This window comes from Coregonus clupeaformis, chromosome 14 (genome assembly GCF_020615455.1).
Source record: "Coregonus clupeaformis isolate EN_2021a chromosome 14, ASM2061545v1, whole genome shotgun sequence".
Taxonomy (NCBI): Eukaryota; Metazoa; Chordata; class Actinopteri; order Salmoniformes; family Salmonidae; genus Coregonus; species Coregonus clupeaformis.
The window spans coordinates 7,295,545-7,316,867 of record NC_059205.1 but is presented as its reverse complement, the minus strand read 5'-3'; the positions used below and the strand labels follow the sequence as shown (position 1 = coordinate 7,316,867).

The window sequence follows — 21,323 nt, the reverse complement described above, 5'->3', positions numbered from 1 at the left end:
ATGATGTTTCCACCTCCACGCTTCACGGTTGGGATGGTGTTCTTGGGATTGTACTCATCCTTCTTCTTCCTCCAAACACGGCGAGTGGAGTTTAGACCAAAAAGCTCTATTTTTGTCTCATCAGACCACATTACCTTTTCCCATTCCTCCTCTGGATCATCCAGATGGTCATTGGCAAACTTCAGATGGGCCTGGACATGCGCTTGCTTGAGCAGGGTGACCTTGCGTGCGCTGCAGGATTTTAATCCATGACGGCGTAGTGTGTTACTAATGGTTTTCTTTGAGACTGTGGTCCCAGCTCTCTTCAGGTCATTGACCAGGTCCTGCCGTGTAGTTCTGGGCTGATCCCTCACCTTCCTCATGATCATTGATGCCCCACGAGGTGAGATCTTGCATGGAGCCCCAGACCGAGGGTGATTGACCGTCATCTTGAACTTCTTCCATTTTCTAATAATTGCGCCAACAGTTGTTGCCTTCTCACCAAGCTGCTTGCCTATTGTCCTGTAGCCCATCCCAGCCTTGTGCAGGTCTACAATTCTATCCCTGATGTCCTTATACAGCTCTCTGGTCTTGGCCATTGTGGAGAGGTTGGAGTCTGTTTGATTGAGTGTGTGCACAGGTATCTTTTATACAGGTAACGAGTTCAAACAGGTGCAGTTAATACAGGTAATGAGTGGAGAACAGGAGGGCTTCTTAAAGAAAAACTAACAGGTCTGTGAGAGACGGAATTCTTACTGGTTGGTAAGTGATCAAATACTTATGTCATGCAATAAAATGCAAATTAATTACTTAAAAATCATACAATGTGATTTTCTGGATTTTTTAGATTCCGTCTCTCACAGTTGAAGTGTACCTATGATAAAAATTACAGAACTCTACATGCTTTGTAAGTAGGAAAACCTGCAAAATCGGCAGTGTATCAAATACTTGTTCTCCCCACTGTAAACCCCATATCAGCTAACGTTTGTCATGATTTGTTGGAATCCACCAAGTATTACTGTCTGAACACAATTTGATCAGTGTATTGATATGCCTCCCCCCAGACAACACCGCTTCTGTGCTGACCAAGCGAGGGAGCTTCCAGCGCCGTCACCAGACCGTGTACCACCTCCCCGTCCTCATCATGGACAGCGGGAGCCCCGCCCTCAGCAGCACCAACACCCTGTCCATCCGGGTGTGCAACTGCGACCCTGATGGGGCCCCCCAGTCATGTGGGAGTGAGAAGTCCATGCTCTCAGCGGGCCTCAGCACCGGAGCCCTCGTCGCCATCCTGGCCTGCATCCTCACACTACTGGGTAAGCCATTTTACCAAGAAACACATCAGGGCCACATCAGTCCTGCAAGCTGCTTAATGTGGCCCCTAGACTGATATTTGATGTTTTACTACATCAACAGTGTACACTGTTGGATTATAAAATGCTGAGTATGTACACTGTTGGAGTAGGACGCTGTGTCTCACCAATCACAGTTGCGAGATTAATTAATAACATTACAAGACAGTTGAAGGAGTTCCAGGTTTTCACATTAACAACTTCACTGTAGAACATCTGGCATGAACTATTTCACTGTGGAACATCGGGTATTAACAACTTCACTGTGGAACATCAGGTATGAACAACTTCACTGTAGAACATCAGGTATTAACAACTTCACTGTAGAACATCAGGTATTAACAACTTCACTGTAGAACATCAGACATTAACAACTTCACTGTAGAACATCAGACATTAACAACTTCACTGTAGAACATCAGGTATTAACAACTTCATTGTAGAACATCAGGTGTTAACAACATCACGTATGAACAACTTCGCTGTAGAACATCAGACATTAACAAGTTCACTGTAGAACATCAGACATTAACAACTTCACTGTAGAACATCAGGTATTAACAATTTCACTGTAGAACATCAGACATTAACAATTTCACTGTGGAACATCAGGCATTTACATTTTTTACATTTTACTCATTTAGCAGAGCGACTTACAATTAGTGCATTCATCTTAAAGGTTGACTTTGGGCAAAAATGCAAAAATAATGTATTTAAACTGTATAACTGATCAATGCACCATTATACCAGGTCATTGCTCCTGAGTGGCACAGTGGTCTAAGGCACTGCATCGCAGTGCTAACTGTGCCACTAGAGATCCTGGTTCGAATCCAGGCTCTGTCGCAACCGGCTGCGACCGGGAGACTCATGGGCGGCGCACAATTGGCCCAGCGTCGTCCAGGGTAGGGGAGGGAATGGCCGGCAGGGATGTAGCTCAGTTGATAGGGCATGGCGTTTGCAACGCCAGGGTTGTGGGTTCGTTTCCCACGGGGGGCCAGTATAAAAAAATATGTATTCACTAACTGTAAGTCGCTCTGGATAAGAGCGTCTGCTAAATGACTAAAATGTAAATGTAACATTTAATGCTTCAAAACAAAAGAAAATGGATGAATGAGATATTTAGCTACAGAAGTGCCATTTCTTACCGATCTCTACAGCTTCCGTCCGAAAACAAATCCTTTTGAAGTGACGTCAACACGTGCTGGAGGAGTTACTGTCTAGCTAAACCACCAAAGGAACATCCTATTTTTGTTTGAAAATTTAGACCATTTGGACCATTTTCGGTTGACATTTAAAATTTCTAGGTGAGACAACAACACATCACAATCATATCAAGACACATTTTCCTTCAACAAAGTATTTATCAGCAAAGTCAGTGCTAGTAGGAAAACACAATTGCCTTTTTTTATGGACTTCACTATAGAAGATCTGGGGGAAAAAAATATGTTTTGATATTTCGATATGGGAGCCGTTGAACAGTGTTCATTGAACTTTTAACGTTACATGAATTTTGCCCCAGTTAACCCATAAGAGTCTAACCCCTGTCTAAGCCGGGGGAGGGGGGTACTACTAAGCTATATGGAATTGTTTTAAGAAGGTCATACAAAGGATGATTTTGCTATTTGAGTTTGAATTTTAAGACCCCTTGAAGTATCAAAAAAATGTACTCCAAAAATATTTCATGAAAAATTATGTTTGGCCTTACTGCTATTAGCACATACAAACGGATTGAATTACATATGCATTACATGAAACAAATGATAGTCCCCCAAAAAAATCAACATGTATTTAAGCCCTTATTTTTGGCACTAAACACTCTCCATATACAGTGCCTTGCAAAAGTATTGATCCCCCTTGGCGTTTTTCGTATTTTGTTGCATTACAACCTGTAATTTCAATTGATTTTTATTTGGATTTCATATAATGGACATAAACAAAATAGTCCAAATTGGTGAAGTGAAATGAAAAAAATTACTTGTTTCAAAACATTATTTAAAATGTAATAACGGAAAAGTGGTGCGTGCTTATGTATTCACCCCCTTTGCTATGACGCCCCTAAATAAGATATGGTGCAACCAATTACCTTCAGAAGTCACATAATTAGTTAGATTGAACACCGGTGGACTTTATTTAAGCGTCACATGATCTGTCTGATCTGTCAATTCCAGTGGGTCAGAAGTGTACATACACTAAGTTGACTGTGCCTTTCAACAGCTTGGAAAATTCCAGAAAATGATGTCATGGCTTTAGAAGCTTCTGATAGGCTAATTGACATAATTTGAGTCAATTGGAAGTGTACCTGTGGATGTATTTCAAGGCCTACCTTCAAACTCAGTGCCTCTTTGCTTGACATCATGGGAAAATCAAAAGAAATCAGCCAAGACCTCAGAAAACAAAATTCTAGACCTCCACAAGTCTGGTTCATCCTTGGGAGCAATTTCCAAACGACTGAAGGTACCACGTTCATCTGTACAAACAATAGTACGCAAGTATAAACACCATGGGACCATGCAGCCGTCATACCGCTCAGGAAGGAGACACGTTCTGTCTCCTAGAGATTAACGTATTTTGGTGCGAAAAGTGCAAATCAATCCCAGAACAACAGCAAAGGACCTTGTGAAGATGCTGGAGGAAACAGGTACAAAAGTATCTATATCCACAGTAAAACGAGTCCTATATCGACATAACCTGAAAGGCTGCTCAGCAAGGAAGAAGCCACTGCTCCAAAACCGCCATAAAAAAGCCTGACTACAGTTTGCAACTGCACATGGGGACAAAGATCATACTTTTTGGAGAAATGTCCTCTGGTCTGATGAAACAAAAATAGAACATTTTGGCCATAATGACCATTGTTATGTTTGGAGGAAAAAGGGGAAGGCTTGCAAGCCGAAGAACACCCTCCCAATCATGAAGCACGGGGGTGGCAGCATCATGCTGTGGGGGTGCTTTGCTGCAGGAGGGACTGGTGCACTTCACAAAATAGATGGCATCATGAGGAAGGAAAATTATGTGGATATATTGAAGCAACATCTCAAGACATCAGTCAGGAAGTTCAAACTTGGTGGCAAATGGGTCTTCCAAATGGACAATGACTCCAAGCATACTTCCAAAGATGTGGCAAAATGGCTTAAGGACAACAAAGTCAAGGTAATGGAGTGGCCATCACAAAGCCCTGACCTCAATCCTATAGACAATTTGTGGGCAGAAATGATAAAGCGCGCACGAGCAAGGAGGCCTACAAACCTGACTCAGTTACACCAGCTCTGTCAGGAGGAATGGGCCAAAATTCACACAACTTATTGTGGGAAGCTTGTGGAAGAATACCCGAAACGTTTGAACCAAGTTATACAATTTAAAGGCAATGCTACCAAATACTAATTGAGTATATATAAACTTCTGACCCACTGGGAATGTGATGAAAGAAATAAAAGCTGAAATAAATCATTCTCTCTACTATTATTCTGACATTTCACATTCTTAAAATAAAGTGGTGATCCTAACTGAGCTAAGACAGGGAATTTTTACTAGGATTAAATGTCAGGAATTGTGAAAAACTGAGTTTAAATGTATTTGGCTACGGTGTATGTAAACTTCAGACTTCAACCGTATACACCTGTTCTCAAAGGCCCCACAGTCTGCAACACCACTAAGCAAGGGGCACCACCATGCAAGCGGCACAATGAAGACCAAGGAGCTCTCCAAACAGGTCAGGGACAAAGTTGTGGAGAAGTACAGATCAGGGTTGGGTTATTAAAACATATCCGAAACTTTGAACATCCTACGGAGCACCTTTAAATCCATTATTAAAACATTGAAAGAATATGGCACCACAACAAACCTGCCAAGAGAGGGCCGCCCACCAAACTCACGGAGCAGGCAAGGAGGGCATTAGTCAGAGAGGCAACAAAGAGACCAAAGATAACCCTGAAGGAGCTGCAAAGCTACACAGCAGAGATTGAAGTGTCTGTCCACAGGACCACTTTAAGCCGTACACTCCACAGAGATGGGCTTTATGGAAGAGTGAAAAGAAAAATGCCATTGCTTAAAGAAAAAAATAAGCAAACACGTTTGGTGTTCGCCAAAAGGCATGTGGGAGACTCCCCAAACATATGGAAGAAGGTACTCTGGTCAGATGAGACAACAAATGGAGCTTTTTAGCCATCAACAAAAACGCTATGTCTGGCGCAAACCCAACACCTCTCATCACCCCGAGAACACCATCCCCATAGTAAAGCATGGTGGTGGCAGCATCATGCTGTGGGGATGTTTTTCATCGGCAGGGACTGGGAAACTTGTCAGAATGAAGGAATGATGGATGTCGCTAAATACAGGGAAATTGTTGAGGGAAACCTGTTTCAGTCTTCCAGAGATTTGAGACTGGGACGGAGGTTCACCTTCCAGCAGGACAATGACCCTCAGCATACTGCTAAAGCAACACTCGAGTGGTTTAAGGGGAAACATTTACATGTCTTGGAATGGCCTAGTCAAAGCCCAGACCTCAATCCAATTGAGAATCTGTGGTATGACTTAAAGATTGCTGTACACCAGCAGAACCCATCCAACTTGAAGGAGCTGGAGCAGTTTTGCCTTGAAGAATGGGCAAGAATCCCAGTGGCTAGATGTGCTAAGCTTATAGAGACATACCCCAAGAGATTTGCAGCTGTAATTGCTGCAAAAGGTGGCTCTACAAAGTATTGACTTTGGGGGGGTGAATAGTTATGCACGCTCAAGTTTTCTGGTTTTTTGTGTTATTTATTGTTTGTTTCACAATAAAAAATATTTTGCATCTTCAAAGTGGTAGGCATGTTGTGTAAATCAAATGATACAAACCCCCAAAAAATCCATTTTAATTTCAGGTTGTAAGGCTAAAAAATAGGAAAAATGCCAAGGGGGGGTGAATATGTTCGCAAGCCACTGTATAAACTAACAGTCAAAAGTTTGGACACACCTACTCATTCAATGGTTTTTCTTTATTTGTACTATGTTTTACATTGTAGAATAATTGTGAAGACATCAAAACTATGAAATAACACATATGGAATCGTGTAGTAACTAAACAAGTGTTAAACTAATCAAAATAAATGTTATATTTGAGATTCTTCAAATTGCCACCCTTTGCCTTGATGACAGCTTTGCCCACTCTTGGCATTCTCTCAACCAGCTTCACCTGGAATGTTTTTCTAACAGTCTTGAAGGAGTTCCCACATATGCTGAGCACTTGTTGGCTGCTTTTCCTTCACTCTGCGGTCCAACTTATCCCAAACCATCTCAATTGGGTTGAGGTCGGGTGATTGTGGAGGCCAGGTCATCTGATGCAGCACTCCATCACTCTCCTTCTTGGTCAAATAGCCTGAAATAGTGGCCAGATTGTTGCTGCTGTATTTGTCTGAGTTATTAGTTGATTGTTTGATGAGAGTCCCGTTTTGTCCCATTTCAAAGCCCCATTTGTCCCAATTCATTCTCTCTGATTAGCGAACCAGTCAGTACATTTTTGGGCCAGAGGTAGTGATGCTCAGAGGTAGTACAAGCCAGATTTATGGTTTGGATTGATTGGTTTATTGCTTAGATAATTGCTGGTTTTCAAACAAAAAAATGAAATTTCCATTTCAGGCTTTTCTATCTCAGGCTGCTTTATGAAGAGGTTTTTAGGTTGAAACACGTTGTGCCATGCATAAGGGGGATTTTCTCCACTGAGATTCACATTATGTGTGACTGACAACCCAAATCATTTGGGTTCCTGGATCCTTTCACATCATTATAAGGCTGCGTTGAGACAATGACTTATCAATGATCCAAGTCCAGCTCATTTAATCCCTACCATTGTGTCGCTGAGTTGTCATAATGATTCAGCAAATGTAGATTATCCTAGGGGCGTTGGAAGACACAACGTAAATAACCTAGTTTATGTCCCTCTTACTGCCCGGAATGCCTCTGCTGATCCTACAGCTATTGTATAAAGTAATCATATGCTTATGATCCAGAGTAATACTGTTAGCACTGAGGTGGTGTTCCATAGTAGGAAGTCCATTGTGTGCAGCTCACCCTGCACTAATAAAAATAACCAGAGTATGTCTACCTCTGCTAAGCTTCCCAGTAAAGCAAGAAAAAGAATCAAGCATCCCAGAAAAGTGTTAAAAATAGCCCACGTTAACATATGTAGCTTAAGAAACAAGGTTCATAAAATCAATAATTTGCTAGTAACAGATGACATTTATAGTCTGACAATCTCTGAAACTCACTTAGATAATACCTTTGATGATACAGTGGTAGCAATACAAGGTTATGACATTTACGAAAAAGACAGAAATGCGGTTTATATTCAGAACCACATTCCTGTAAAGCTTAAAGAGGATCTCATGTTAAGTACTGTTGAAGTAATATGGCTACAGGTTCACCTGCCTCACCTAAAGCCCATTCTGGTGGGAAGCTGCTATAGACCACCAAGTGCTAACAGTATCTGGATAACGTGTGAAATGCTTGATAATATATGTGATATCAATAGAGAGGTATACTTTCAAGGGTGATTTAAATATTGACTGGCTTTCATCAGGCTGCCCACTCAAGAGAAAGCTTCAAACTGTAACTAGTGCCTGCAACCTGGTTCAGGTTATCAATCAACCTACCAGGGTGGTTACAAACAGTACAGGAATGAAATCGTCAACATGTATTGATCATATCTCTACTAATGCTGCAGAAATTAGTTTGAAAGCAGTATCCAAATCCATCGGATGTAGTGATCACAATATAGTAGCCATATCTAGGAAAACCAAAGTTCCAAAGGCTGGGCCTAATATTGTGGAAGAGGTCATACATGAAGTTCTGTAGTGATTCCTATGTTGTTGATGTGTAGAATATTTGTTGGTCCGTGGTGTGTAATGACGAGCAACCAGACGCTGCACTTGACACATTTATGGAATTGCTTATCCCAGTTACTAATAAGCATGCACCCATTAAGAAAATGACTGTAAAAACTGTGAAATCCCTGTGGAATGATGAGGAATTGAAAAATTTTATGGTTGAGAGGGATGAGGCAAATGAGATGGCAAATAGGTCTGGCTGTACAATCAATTGGCAAACGTACTGCAAATTTACTAACAACATGCCACTGGCTTTGAGTAAAGCCAGTGTGTCTATGTATGCGGATGACACAACACTATACACAGTGACTGAAATGACAGCAACACTTAACAAAGTCCTCGAATGGGTTGCAAGGAATAAGTTAGTCCTAAATATTTCAAAAACTAAAAGCATTGTATTTGGGACAAATCATTTACTAAACCCTAAACCTCAACTAAATCTTGTAATTAATAATGTGGAAATTGAGCAAGTTGAGGAGACTAAATTGCTTGGAGTAACCCTGGATTGTAAACTGTCATGGTCAAAACATATTGATACAACAGTAGCTAGGATGGGGAAAAGTCTGTCTATAATAAAGTGCTGCTCTACCTTCTTAACAGCGTTATCAACAAAGCAGGTCCTACAGGCCATAGTTTTGTCACACCTGGACTACTGTTCAGTCGTGTGGTCAGGTGCCACAAAGATGGACTTGGGAAAATTGCAATTGGCTCAGAACAGGGCAGCACGGCTGGCCCTTAAATGTACACAGAGCTAACAATAATATGTCAATCTCTCCTGGCTCAAAGTGGAGGAGAGATTGACTTCATCACTACTTGTATTTGTGAGAGGTATTAACATGTTGAATGCACCGAGGTGTCTGTTTGAACTACTGGCACACAGCTCGGACACCCATGCATACCCCACAAGACATGCCACCAGAGGTCTCTTCACAGTCCCCAAGTCCAGAACAGACTATAGGAGGCGTACAGTACTAGATAGAGCCATGACTACATGGAACTCTATTCCACATCAAGTAACTCATGCCAGCAGTAAAATTTGATTAAGAAAAACAGATAAAAATACACCTTTTGGAACAGAGGGGACTGTGAAGCAACACAAACATAGACACATGTATAGAAACACATGATAACATACACACTATACACACATGTACACATGGATTTTGTGTTATAGATATGTGGTAGTAGAGTAGAGGCCTGAGGGCACACACTTAATATGTTGTGAAATCTGTTATGATTGTATTGTAATGTTTTTGTAATGTTTTTAAAATGTATAACTGCCTTAATTTCGCTGGACCCCAGGAAGAGTAGCTGCTGCCTTGGCAGCAGCTAATGAGGATCCATAATAAATACAAATACAAATGTTGGGAGGTGCCATGATCCAACCAAGCTCCTCGTGTATCTTGTAGCTAGGGGATGTAAGAATAATATGCCATTTAGCAGACGCTTTTATTCAAAGCAACTTACAGTCATGTGTGCATACATTTTTTACCTATGGGTGGTCCCGGGGATCGAACCCACTACCCTGGCATTACAAGCCCCGTGCTCTACCAGCTGAGCTACAGAGGACCATATTGAGCTACAGAGGACCACATTGAGCTACAGAGGACCATATTGAGCTACAGAGGACCACATTGAGCTACAGAGGACCACATTGAGATACAGAGGACCATATTGAGCTACAGAGGACCACATTGAGCTACTATCCTTGTATTTCTAAAGACCCACATCATCTTCAGACACCCAAAAGTTATCCTGTCTGTGGTACTGGGCTTGCGTCTCAAATGGCGCCCTATTCCCTTTGTAGTGCACTACTTTTGACCAACCTGTTCAAAGGTAGCGCCCTATGTAGAGTACAGGGTGCCGTGTGAGACGAAGACTAGGATTTAGTCCTCCGCTGCAAAATCCTCAACCGAGCCGACATTTTGTGCCAACTAAGCCTATTCCGTCATGGTCGAGGGTGCGGGGGCTAGCGGATACGCAAAGAGCCAGGAGGGAGAATGTGGAATAAACTGAAAATTACAATATTATTTAAATGGGGATTTAACTACCGATGCATTTACTTTGTTGGTCACTTATGGTGCTTTGAGTCACACTGGGAGAGAAGCACAAGGCCCCAAGCTAAGTTGTACCCACTGAAGCAGTTTGGTTGTTGTTTCCATTCAACACATTCGTCCCGATTCATGGCCATTTTAATTGCACCAACTCGTTTGTGTTCAGTAGGAGGGACTAAATAAAGCATATTTATGTGGCTCAATACTTGTAATGAGGCAAGATTGGAGGTTGCTGTTCTTTTCTGTACTCTCGAGGCAATCTAACGAATTTCGGGGGGAGCTCCTCAAACGATGACAGCAGCTGTTCCAGAGGTCTCTGTGCGGTCACAGTACTGCACCGTTGTTCCCTCGGCTTTGTAACGCTGGAACCATGAATAGATCAACCATAAATGTAGAGGTCACGTAAGGTCATCTGACACATAATTGGATGTGTCTCAGAATGGTTGTTTTTATTTTTTATATTGTTATATTTTTATGTTATATTTCCAGCGAGGCGATATAGCCCGGAGTCATTACAATTATTTTGTATTGCACCAACTAATGAAAAACATTAAAAGGGGTCAATCTGAAGTTGCTACATCCGTTTTTTAGACTTTTTAATTAATTATGTTATGATTCTTGAAAAATATAACTTTAAAATGGCTCATACCCCCATCAGAATTCAAAATATGATCTTGTTTCACACCTTTGTTTGTAAACATTGTAAATGTAAACACACACTGTATCACCTGATGTGTATATATACACTATATACAGTATACGCTACCAGTCAAAAGTTTGGACACTCGTACTCATTCAAGGGTTTTTCTTTATTTTTACTATTTTCTACATTGTAGAATAATAGTGAAGATGTCAAAACTATGAAATAACACATATGGAATCATGTAGTAACCAAAAAAATATTTTTTTTTGATTTGAGATTCTTCAAATAGCCACCATTTGCCTTGATGACAGCTTTGCACAACGCTTCACCTGGAATGTTTTTCCAATAGTCTTGAAGGAGTTCCCACATATGCTGAGCACTTGTTGGCTGCTTTTCCTTCACTCTGCCGTCCAACTCATCCCAAACCATTTCAATTGGGTTGAGGTCGGGTGATTGTGGAGGCCAGGTCATCTGATGCAGCACTCCATCACTCTCCTTTTTGGTCAAATAGCCCTTACACAGCCTGGAGGTGTGTTTTTGGTCATTGTCCTGTTGAAAAATAAATGATAGTCCCACTAAGCGCAAACCAGATGGGATGGTGTATCGCTGCAGAATGCTGTGGTAGCCATGCTGGTTAAGTGTGCCTTGAATTCTAAATAAATCACAGACAGTGTCACCAGCAAAGCACCCCCACACCATCACACCTCCTCCTCCTCCATGCTTCACGATGGGAACCACACATGTGGAGATCATCCGTTCACCTCAAATTTGGACTCATCAGACCAAAGGACAGATTTCCACCGGTCTAATGTCCATTGCTCATGTTTCTTGGCCCAAGCAAGTCTCTTTTTATTATTGGTGTCCTTTAGTAGTTGTTTCTTTGCAGCAATTCGACCATGAAGGCCTGATTCACACAGTCTCCTCTGAACAGCTGATTTTGAGATGTGTCTGTTACTTGAACTCTGTGAAGCATTTATTTGGGCTGCAATCTGACGTGCAGTTAACTCTAATGAACTTATCCTCTGCAGCAGAGGTATCTCTGGGTCTTCCTTTCCTGTGGTGGTCCTCATGAGAGCCAGTTTCATCTTAGCGGTTGATGGTTTTTGCAACTGCACTTGAAGAAACGTTCAAAATGAGTGACTGACCTTCATGTCTTAAAGTAATGATGGACTGTTGTTTGTCTTTGCTTATTTGAGCTGTTCTTGCCATAATATGGACTTGGTCTTTTACCAAATAGGGCTATCTTCTGTATACCCCCCTACCTTGTCACAACACAGCTGATTGGATCAAACGCATTAAGAAGGAATGAAATTCCACAAATTAACTTTTAACAATGCACACCTGTTAATTGAAATGTAATCCAGGTGACTACCTCATGAAGCTGGTTGAGAGAATGCCAAGAGTGTGCAAAGCTGTCATCAAGGCATAGGGTGGCTATTTGACGAATGTCAAATATAAAATATATTTTGATTTGTTTAACACTTTTTTTTGGTTACCACATGATTCCATATGTGTTATTTCATATTTTTGATATCTTCACCATTATTCTACATTCTTCACTGATTTACCTTTTAGCAGCACATTCACTACTCTCTCAAACAGCTAACTCCGCCCAATATTGAATGAATTGACCAATGAAATGTCACTGGATGACCTTTTCCATTGTCTCTTTAAAAGTGACTCAAGAACTGTGCCAATATGTGTTGTATCTGTCAGACACCCCGTCCCCTGACACCAGTGTTCTGTAACAGCTAATATATGACAGTGACTGTGTCTCAATCTGTTCCCGTCATTCTGGCTGACAGAGACTGTCATTGTGGTGATCGGTGAGTGTTGACTGGCCCCCATTCAGCTGAGGTAAATCAGAGCTCTCTTGCATTGTTGATTTTAGCATGTCAATCTTGGTGGGGCAAAGTCAACATTTATTTTTCTGATGCATGCCAGCAAAGCAAAGCCACTACACAACACTAAACAATACATGAATTGCACTGTAACGGTGAGAAATGGTGACCACAAACTGTTAGGGCCTACATAAAGCTGTCCCAACAGCAGAGTCCCAACACCTTACCACTGCTACACCTGGCTATCAGCGGAGCCTTGTCTGGCAGCGAAACTGTTAATTCAGCCTCATTTACTGCCTGATATGGCTGACTTGCTTAAACAAATGTGGTTTCTACTGACAATTGAGATGTACAAACTATGGCATAAGGGAATGATGAGCGGATAAGAGGCAATCCGTAATTTCGATGAAGACGTTAATGAGCGAGCTGAGACGGATGCCGTCATTATAACTATTTGTTCAGCACTTTTGAAATGTACAGCGACAGAATTCAGAACATGCACCGTTCTTACAGTATTCTCCCAAGTCAGAACCGTAGGATAAATAAAGGGGGCATTTAAGCAGACAATGAAAGCACTTACAATATTCGATGATTACATTTCTCTAAAACAGGCTACAGGCTAAATGTGCACCACCAAGTCAGAACAGTAGGCCAGGTTATGAGGGGAAAAGGGACCACATTATTAGGGTGAGGCACATGGGCTACTAACAGCTTACTACACAACATACACTTAATATTAATTTCTTAGCTACAGTATACATACCTCCTTGGCATATAACATCATTTATGCAGCAGCATACAATATATTTTTGGACTCACCATTGTGCTGTGTTCACTTGAACAGGAAGGTGGCGCAGCAGTCCTTCTTGTGGGCAAATTTTGTCATGAAACTTTGTCATCAAAGTCTGGCATTCTCTGGATTTATGGTGCTTTCATGACAACTGGGAACTCTGAAAAAGACAAGTTCGAATCATGACGCCAGTGATCTTCAGGTCGGAGCCCTAGAAAGAGGCCAGAGTTCCCGAATTAAAATTCAGAGTTGGATTACAGTTCAAAACGTATTTTACCCAGTCAGAGCTAATTATTTTCAGAGTTCCCAGTTGTCTTGAACTCACTGAAGTCTGAGATTTCCCAGTTCTGAGTTTCCAGTTGTTTTGAACGCGGCAGAAGTCATGCTGGATTGACAGCATGGCCAATGTATTCAACCTTTTCTGGCCCATGATGTTGCGTGTGAATGTTTATCCTTTTAAACTTGAAAAAGAGACCCTTAAACCCAGACTTGGTCCACACACCCTCTCCACCGAATAGCAGGCAGGGGAAGCAAAATAGTGATTGCTTTGCAATGCTTGCAGTTAGCCACTGATTCCTTCCAAACCTCTCATTGTTGAATTTGCGATTTCCAATTTATGTAATGTTTATGTCCAATGGCCAATGAGCACCGATACGTTTTTATCTATAATTTATCTTCAAATGACAAGGATTGAAAAGGATTTGCCAGTAGATTGTCGACATGATTCATGATGATGACTGCTTGCTAGGTAAGATTTTGAAAGTATGATGTTGACATGATCTAATGTAAATCTATGGCAGCACCCAAGGGTGCTTGAACTTTCTAGCTCTCCCTGTATATTTTGCAGTGACTTAGTGTCCCCATGAGTGACAGAACACTGAGCCAATCATGGCGCAACTAGAGAAGATTACCAACCCCTACGCTCTGTATTTTCCACTGGCTGCCCCACCACCACATAAAACACTGAGCTAGGCTGAAACACCTGCATTTTGGAGCTGTGTTACTCAAGAAAGCAAAAAAGAGACCATGTTTGTATGCGGCTCTATTACCTCCCCAAAATATGTTTTTTTTTACATTGTTTGCAAACTGATATGTGACATGTATTAATGCCAAAATAACATGCAAAACACGCAACAACAATCAAAACTATTTATTTTTATTTTTTATAGCTAAACAGGTGAGGCTCAAAACAGGCTCTGCCCCACCTGCCCTGAATGACAGGTCACCACTGCTCTCTTGCCTTAATATGTCAAACACACTATTTGTCCTTACAAGGACCAAGTCTGCTCTCCCCTTGTCATTTGTCCTTACAAGGATGAAGTCTGTTGTCATTTGTTAGCGGTCCCATTCCTCACGGCCTTGTTTGAGGGTTGAGTGGGTGAAATGGACAGCAGGTGCATTTTACTGTAGCCTAAAAAGAGACACATACACAGACGGAATGTACTGTCATCCTCGAATGATAGCATTTATGATTGATTGATAATACCATTGCGATTGATCAATACAGTATAATAATACAATTAGTATTAAATAAAAGGGAGGACACAAATACCATGTAAATGTGAATTAGTTAATTCATTTATAATGTATTGAATGATGGTGGATAATGATTTCATCATATCAAGATTGTATGGATAGCAAACATTGATCCATACTGCTCAAAAGTACTGTACTGTTCAACATGGGTTACTATGATGCAGTACATTAACATCCCATCATAATCTCACCAGTAAGCAAGGTCAGACAGCCTTCTGTAGATTGGTGGTGGATTTGATTAGTTGAGCTTCAAGCGTCTTCAGAGCAGACCAGAGAGAGGAGAAAGATGGGGAGAGAGAGAGAGAGAGAGAGAGAGAGAGAAAGATGGGGGGGAGAGAGAGGAGAGGAGAAAGATGGGGGAGAGAAAGCGAGAGAGAGAGAGAGGAGAGGAGAAAGATGGGGGGAGAGAAAGCGAGAGAGGAGAGGAGAAAGATGGGGGAGAGAAAGCGAGAGAGAGAGAGAGAGGAGAGGAGAAAGATGGGGAGAGAAAGCGAGAGAGAGAGAGAGAGGAGAGGAGAAAGATGGAGAAAGATGGGGAAGAGAGAGAGAGAGGAGAGGAGAAAGATGGAGAAAGATGGGGACGAGAGAGAGAGGAGAGGAGAAAGATGGAGAAATATGGAGGAGAGAGAGCGAGCAAGAGGAAAGGAGAAAGTGAAGAAAGATGGGGGAGAGAGAGAGAGAGGAGAGGAGAAAGATGGGGGAGAGAGAGAGCGAGAGAGAGGAGAGGAGAAAGATGGGGTAGAGAGAGAGCGAGAGAGAGAGAGAGGAAAGGAGAAAGTGGAGAAAGATGGGGAGAGAGAGAGGAGAGAGGAGAAAGATGGAGAAAGATGGGGAGAGAGAGAGAGCAATAGAGAGGAAAGGAGAAAGTGGAGAAAGATGGGGGAGAGAGAGAGAGGGGAAAGGAGAAAATGGGGGAGAGAGAGAGGAGAGGAGAAAGATGGGGAGAGAGAGAGAGGAGAGAGGAGAAAGATGGGGAGAGAGAGAGGAGAGAGGAGAAAGATGGGGAGAGAGAGAGAGGAGAGAGGAGAAAGATGGGGAGAGAGAGAGAGAGGAGAGAGGAGAAAGATAGGGAGAGAGAGGGGAGGAGAAAGATGGAGAAGAGAGAGAGAGAGAGAGAGAGAGAGAGAGAGGAGAGAGAGAGAGAGAGAGGAGAAAGATGGGGGAGAGAGAAAGCGAGAGAGAGAGGAGAAAGATGGAGAAAGATTGGGGAGAGAGAGGAGAAGAGCAGAGAAAGGAGTGGATGAGAGAGTGGATAGAGCGAGAAGAAGAAAGGAAGAGATAGACGGGAAGAAGAAGAAGGTCGTAATCTAACAGTAGCTGGGCTCATTATATAATATGTCGATGAGAATGGGCTCGCTGCTAATTATTCCGCTTGTTGTCTCATTGATTTTGCAAGATGGATTGTTTTCTCAATTCAATTATGGAAAATTCAATTGATCTACCTTAACATTTTGCCCATTCATCTTTGGCTAAACTACGTGTTGCTATGCCTTAAGTGAGGCCCGCCATGTGCAATTTGTAACACTACAGTTGAATCAGTGCACAGGTCCTTGTGGCACTTTTAATTTTCAATGTATAAAAATGGTATATCTGGTATAAAATACATGTATATTTTGTGTATACACATTTGTGTATTAAGTCAATGTCACAAAGTGTGACTGACGACGCGCGCAATCTATAAAAGCATAGTTGAATGAGTGTGCATGGGGTCCTTGTGACACGTTCATAATCACAATACAACAACGTGGATTCAACCGTCGGCTAGTTGTAGATGTATTAGAGTAGTATCCGGTTTATTTTTTAATTTCATTTAACCTTTATTTAACCACATAAGTCAATTGTCATTAACAAAAAAAAAAACGACCTGGCCAAGAGGCATGAATTGCAACAGTGAAAAGGACAACACATAATCCCAACTGGAAATACATAAAACACAATATACCGATGAAAGGTACTAATTCATCAAATATCAGGTTCATTTTGATAGACATATTAGTGGTATCTAACACATAATACGTATTTAAGAAGGTGTACGTTTGTGTATTCAGTCAGTGTCACAACCTGTGTTATTTGTTTACTGTACCCGGCAGTCTTTTCAATGGAATGGAACAACATATGGCAGAATCTTGCCTCCAGCACCCCATGCTCACAAACACAAAGGAAGTCCTCATTCATGTCGTATGTCATTGTGCTAAATGCTAAATTATTTTTAGTTCAGCGCTTGTCCAAATTCATTTATTTGTATTTATTGTGTGCATAATGGCTTTAGTAGGACAAATAATGACCAAACAATACCCCTCAAGGTGTTTTAGTAGGAAAAATGGTATATGAGATACAGCACTTTATCCAGGTGAGTATATTGTCATGTCAGACAAGAGGTACTGTCTGCCTAGATGTAGAAGTCCCCTTCCACGTCGTTCATTATTTTCTATAGAACGCATAGCCTCTTGTTGATTTAACACCTTATTAATATAACCCCTTTATTATTATACCCCTTTATTATTATAACCCTTTATTATTATAACCCCTTTATTATTATAACCCTTTATTATTATAACCCCTTTATTATTATACCCCTTTATTATTGTAACCCTTTATTATTATAACCCTTTATTATAACCCTTTATTATAACCCTTTATTATTATAACCCTTTATTATAACCCTTTATTATAACCCTTTATTATTATAACCCCTTTATTATAACCCTTTATTATTATAACCCTTTATTATTATAACCCTTTATTATTATAACCCTTTATTATAACCCTTTATTATTAAAACCCTTTATTATTATAACCCCTTTATTATTGTAACCCTTTATTATAACCCTTTATTATTATAACCCTTTATTATAACCCCTTATTATTATAACCCCTTTATTATTATAACCCTTTATTATAACCCTTATTATTATAAACCCTTATTATTATAACCCTTTATTATTATAACCCCTTTATTATTATACCCCTTTATTATTATAACCCTTTATTATTATAACCCCTTTATTAATATAACCCCTTTATTATTGTAACCCTTTATTATTATAACCCTTTATTATAACCCTTTATTATTATAACCCTTTATTATAACCCCTTATTATTATAACCCCTTTATTATTATAACCCTTTATTATTATAACCCCTTTATTATTATACCCCGTTATTATTATAACCCCTTATTATTATAACCCTTTATTATTATAACCCTTATTATTGTAACCCCTTATTATTATACCCCTTTATTATTATAACCCCTTTATTATTATAACCCCTTATTATTATAACCCCTTTATTATTATACCCCTTTATTATTATAGCCCTTATTATTGTAACCCCTTATTATTATAACCCTTTATTATTATAACCCCTTATTATTGTAACCCCTTTATTATTATACCCCTTTATTATTATAGCCCTTATTATTGTAACCCCTTATTATTATAACCCTTTATTATTATAAACCCTTATTATTATAACCCTTTATTATTATAACCCTTTATTATTATAACCCTTATTATTATAACCCTTTATTATTGTAACCCTTTATTATTATAACCCTTTATTATTGTAACCCTTTATTATTAGAACCCTTTATTATTGTAACCCTTATTATTATAACCCTTTATTATTATAACCCTTTATTATAACCCTTTATTATTATAACCCTTTATTATTATAACCCTTTATTATTATAACCCCTTTATTATTAGAACCCTTTATTATTAGAACCCTTTATTATTATAACCCCTTTGTTATTGTAACCCTTTATTATTAGAACCCTTTATTATTATAACCCTTTATTATTATAACCCTTTATTATTATAACCCTTTGTTATTAGAACCCTTTATTATTAGAACCCTTTATTATTTTAACCCTGTATTATTATAACCCGTTATTATAACCCTTTATTATTATAACCCTTTATTATAACCCTTTATTATTGTAACCCCTTATTATAACCCTTTATTATTGTAACCCTTTATTATTATAACCCTTTATTATTGTAACCCTTTATTATTAGAACCCTTTATTATTATAACCCTTTATTATAACCCTTTATTATTATAACCCTTTATTATAACCCTTTATTATAAGAACCCTTTATTATTAGAACCCTTTATTATTTTAACCCTGTATTATTATAACCCGTTATTATAACCCTTTATTATTATAACCCTTTATTATTATAACCCTTTATTATTATAACCCTTTATTATAACCCTTTATTATTGTAACCCTTTATTATTATAACCCTTTATTATTGTAACCCTTTATTATTAGAACCCTTTATTATTATAACCCTTTATTATTATAACCCTTTATTATTATAACCCTTATTATTATAACCCTTTATTATAACCCTTTATTATTGTAACCCTTTATTATTATAACCCTTTATTATTGTAACCCTTTATTATTATAACCCTTTATTATTGTAACCCTTATTATTATAACCCTTTATTATTATAACCCTTTATTATAACCCTTTATTATTATAACCCTTTATTATTAGAACCCTTTATTATTATAACCCCTTTATTATTGTAACCCTTTATTATTAGAACCCTTTATTATTATAACCCCTTTGTTATTGTAACCCTTTATTATTAGAACCCTTTATTATTATAACCCTTTATTATTATAACCCTTTATTATTATAACCCTTTGTTATTATAACCCTTTGTTATTAGAACCCTTTATTATTAGAACCCTTTATTATTTTAACCCTGTATTATTATAACCCGTTATTATAACCCTTTATTATTATAACCCTTTATTATAACCCTTTATTATTGTAACCCCTTATTATAACCCTTTATTATTGTAACCCTTTATTATTATAACCCTTTATTATTGTAACCCTTTATTATTAGAACCCTTTATTATTATAACCCTTTATTATAACCCTTTATTATTATAACCCTTTATTATAACCCTTTATTATTAGAACCCTTTATTATTAGAACCCTTTATTATTTTAACCCTGTATTATTATAACCCGTTATTATAACCCTTTATTATTATAACCCTTTATTATTATAACCCTTTATTATAACCCTTTATTATTGTAACCCTTTATTATTATAACCCTTTATTATAACCCTTTATTATTATAACCCTTTATTATAACCCTTTATTATTAGAACCCTTTATTATTAGAACCCTTTATTATTTTAACCCTGTATTATTATAACCCGTTATTATAACCCTTTATTATTGTAACCCTTTATTATTATAACCCTTTATTATTGTAACCCTTTATTATTAGAACCCTTTATTATTATAACCCCTTTATTATTGTAACCCTTTATTATTAGAACCCTTTATTATTATAACCCCTTTGTTATTGTAACCCTTTATTATTAGAACCCTATATTATTATAACCCCTTTGTTATTGTAACCCCTTATTATTATAACCACTTTATTATTATAACCCTTTATTATTATAACCCTTTATTATAACCCTTTATTATAACCCTTTATTATAATAACCCTTTATTATTATAACCCTTTATTATAACCCTTTATTATAACCCTTTATTATTATAACCCTTTATTATAATAACCCTTTATTATAATAACCCTTATTATTATAACCCTTTATTATAACCCTTTATTATTATAACCCTTTATTATAACCCTTTATTATTATAACCCTTTATTATTATAACCCTTTATTATTATAACTCTTTATTATTAGAACCCTTTATTATTAGAACCCTTTATTATAACCCTTTATTATTGTAACTCTTTATTATAACCCTGTATTATTGTAACCCTTTATTATAACCCTTTATTATTGTAACCCTTTATTATTGTAACCCTTTATTATAACCCTTTATTATTGTAACCCTTTATTATAACCCTGTATTATTGTAACCCTTTATTATTATAACCCTTTATTATAACCCTTTATTATAACCCTTTATTATTATAACCCTTTATTATTATAACCCTTTATTATTATAACCCTTTATTATAACCCTTTATTATTATAACCCTTTATTATTATAACCCTTTATTATTATAACCCTTTATTATAACCCTTTATTATTATAACCCTTTATTATTATAACCCTTTATTATTATAACCCTTATTATTATAACCCTTTATTATAACCCTTTATTATTATAACCCTTTATTATTGTAACCCTTTATTATTGTAACCCTTTATTATTATAAACCCTTTATTATTAGAACCCTTTATTATTGTAACCCTTTATTATTGTAACCCTTTATTATAACCCTGTATTATTGTAACCCTTTA

At 38.2% G+C, this 21,323-nt stretch overlaps 1 protein-coding gene across 1 annotated transcript in view; it reads left to right on the top strand.

Moving 5' to 3' along the window:
• Window positions 1-21,323, top strand: part of LOC121580581 (cadherin-7-like) — a 144,012-nt gene that overhangs the window by 113,519 nt on the left and 9,170 nt on the right. Inside the window, exon 11 of the mRNA XM_041895537.2 lies at window positions 1,044-1,295. Coding sequence (XP_041751471.1) covers window positions 1,044-1,295 — 252 coding nt within the window. The remainder of the gene's footprint in view (window positions 1-1,043; window positions 1,296-21,323) is intronic.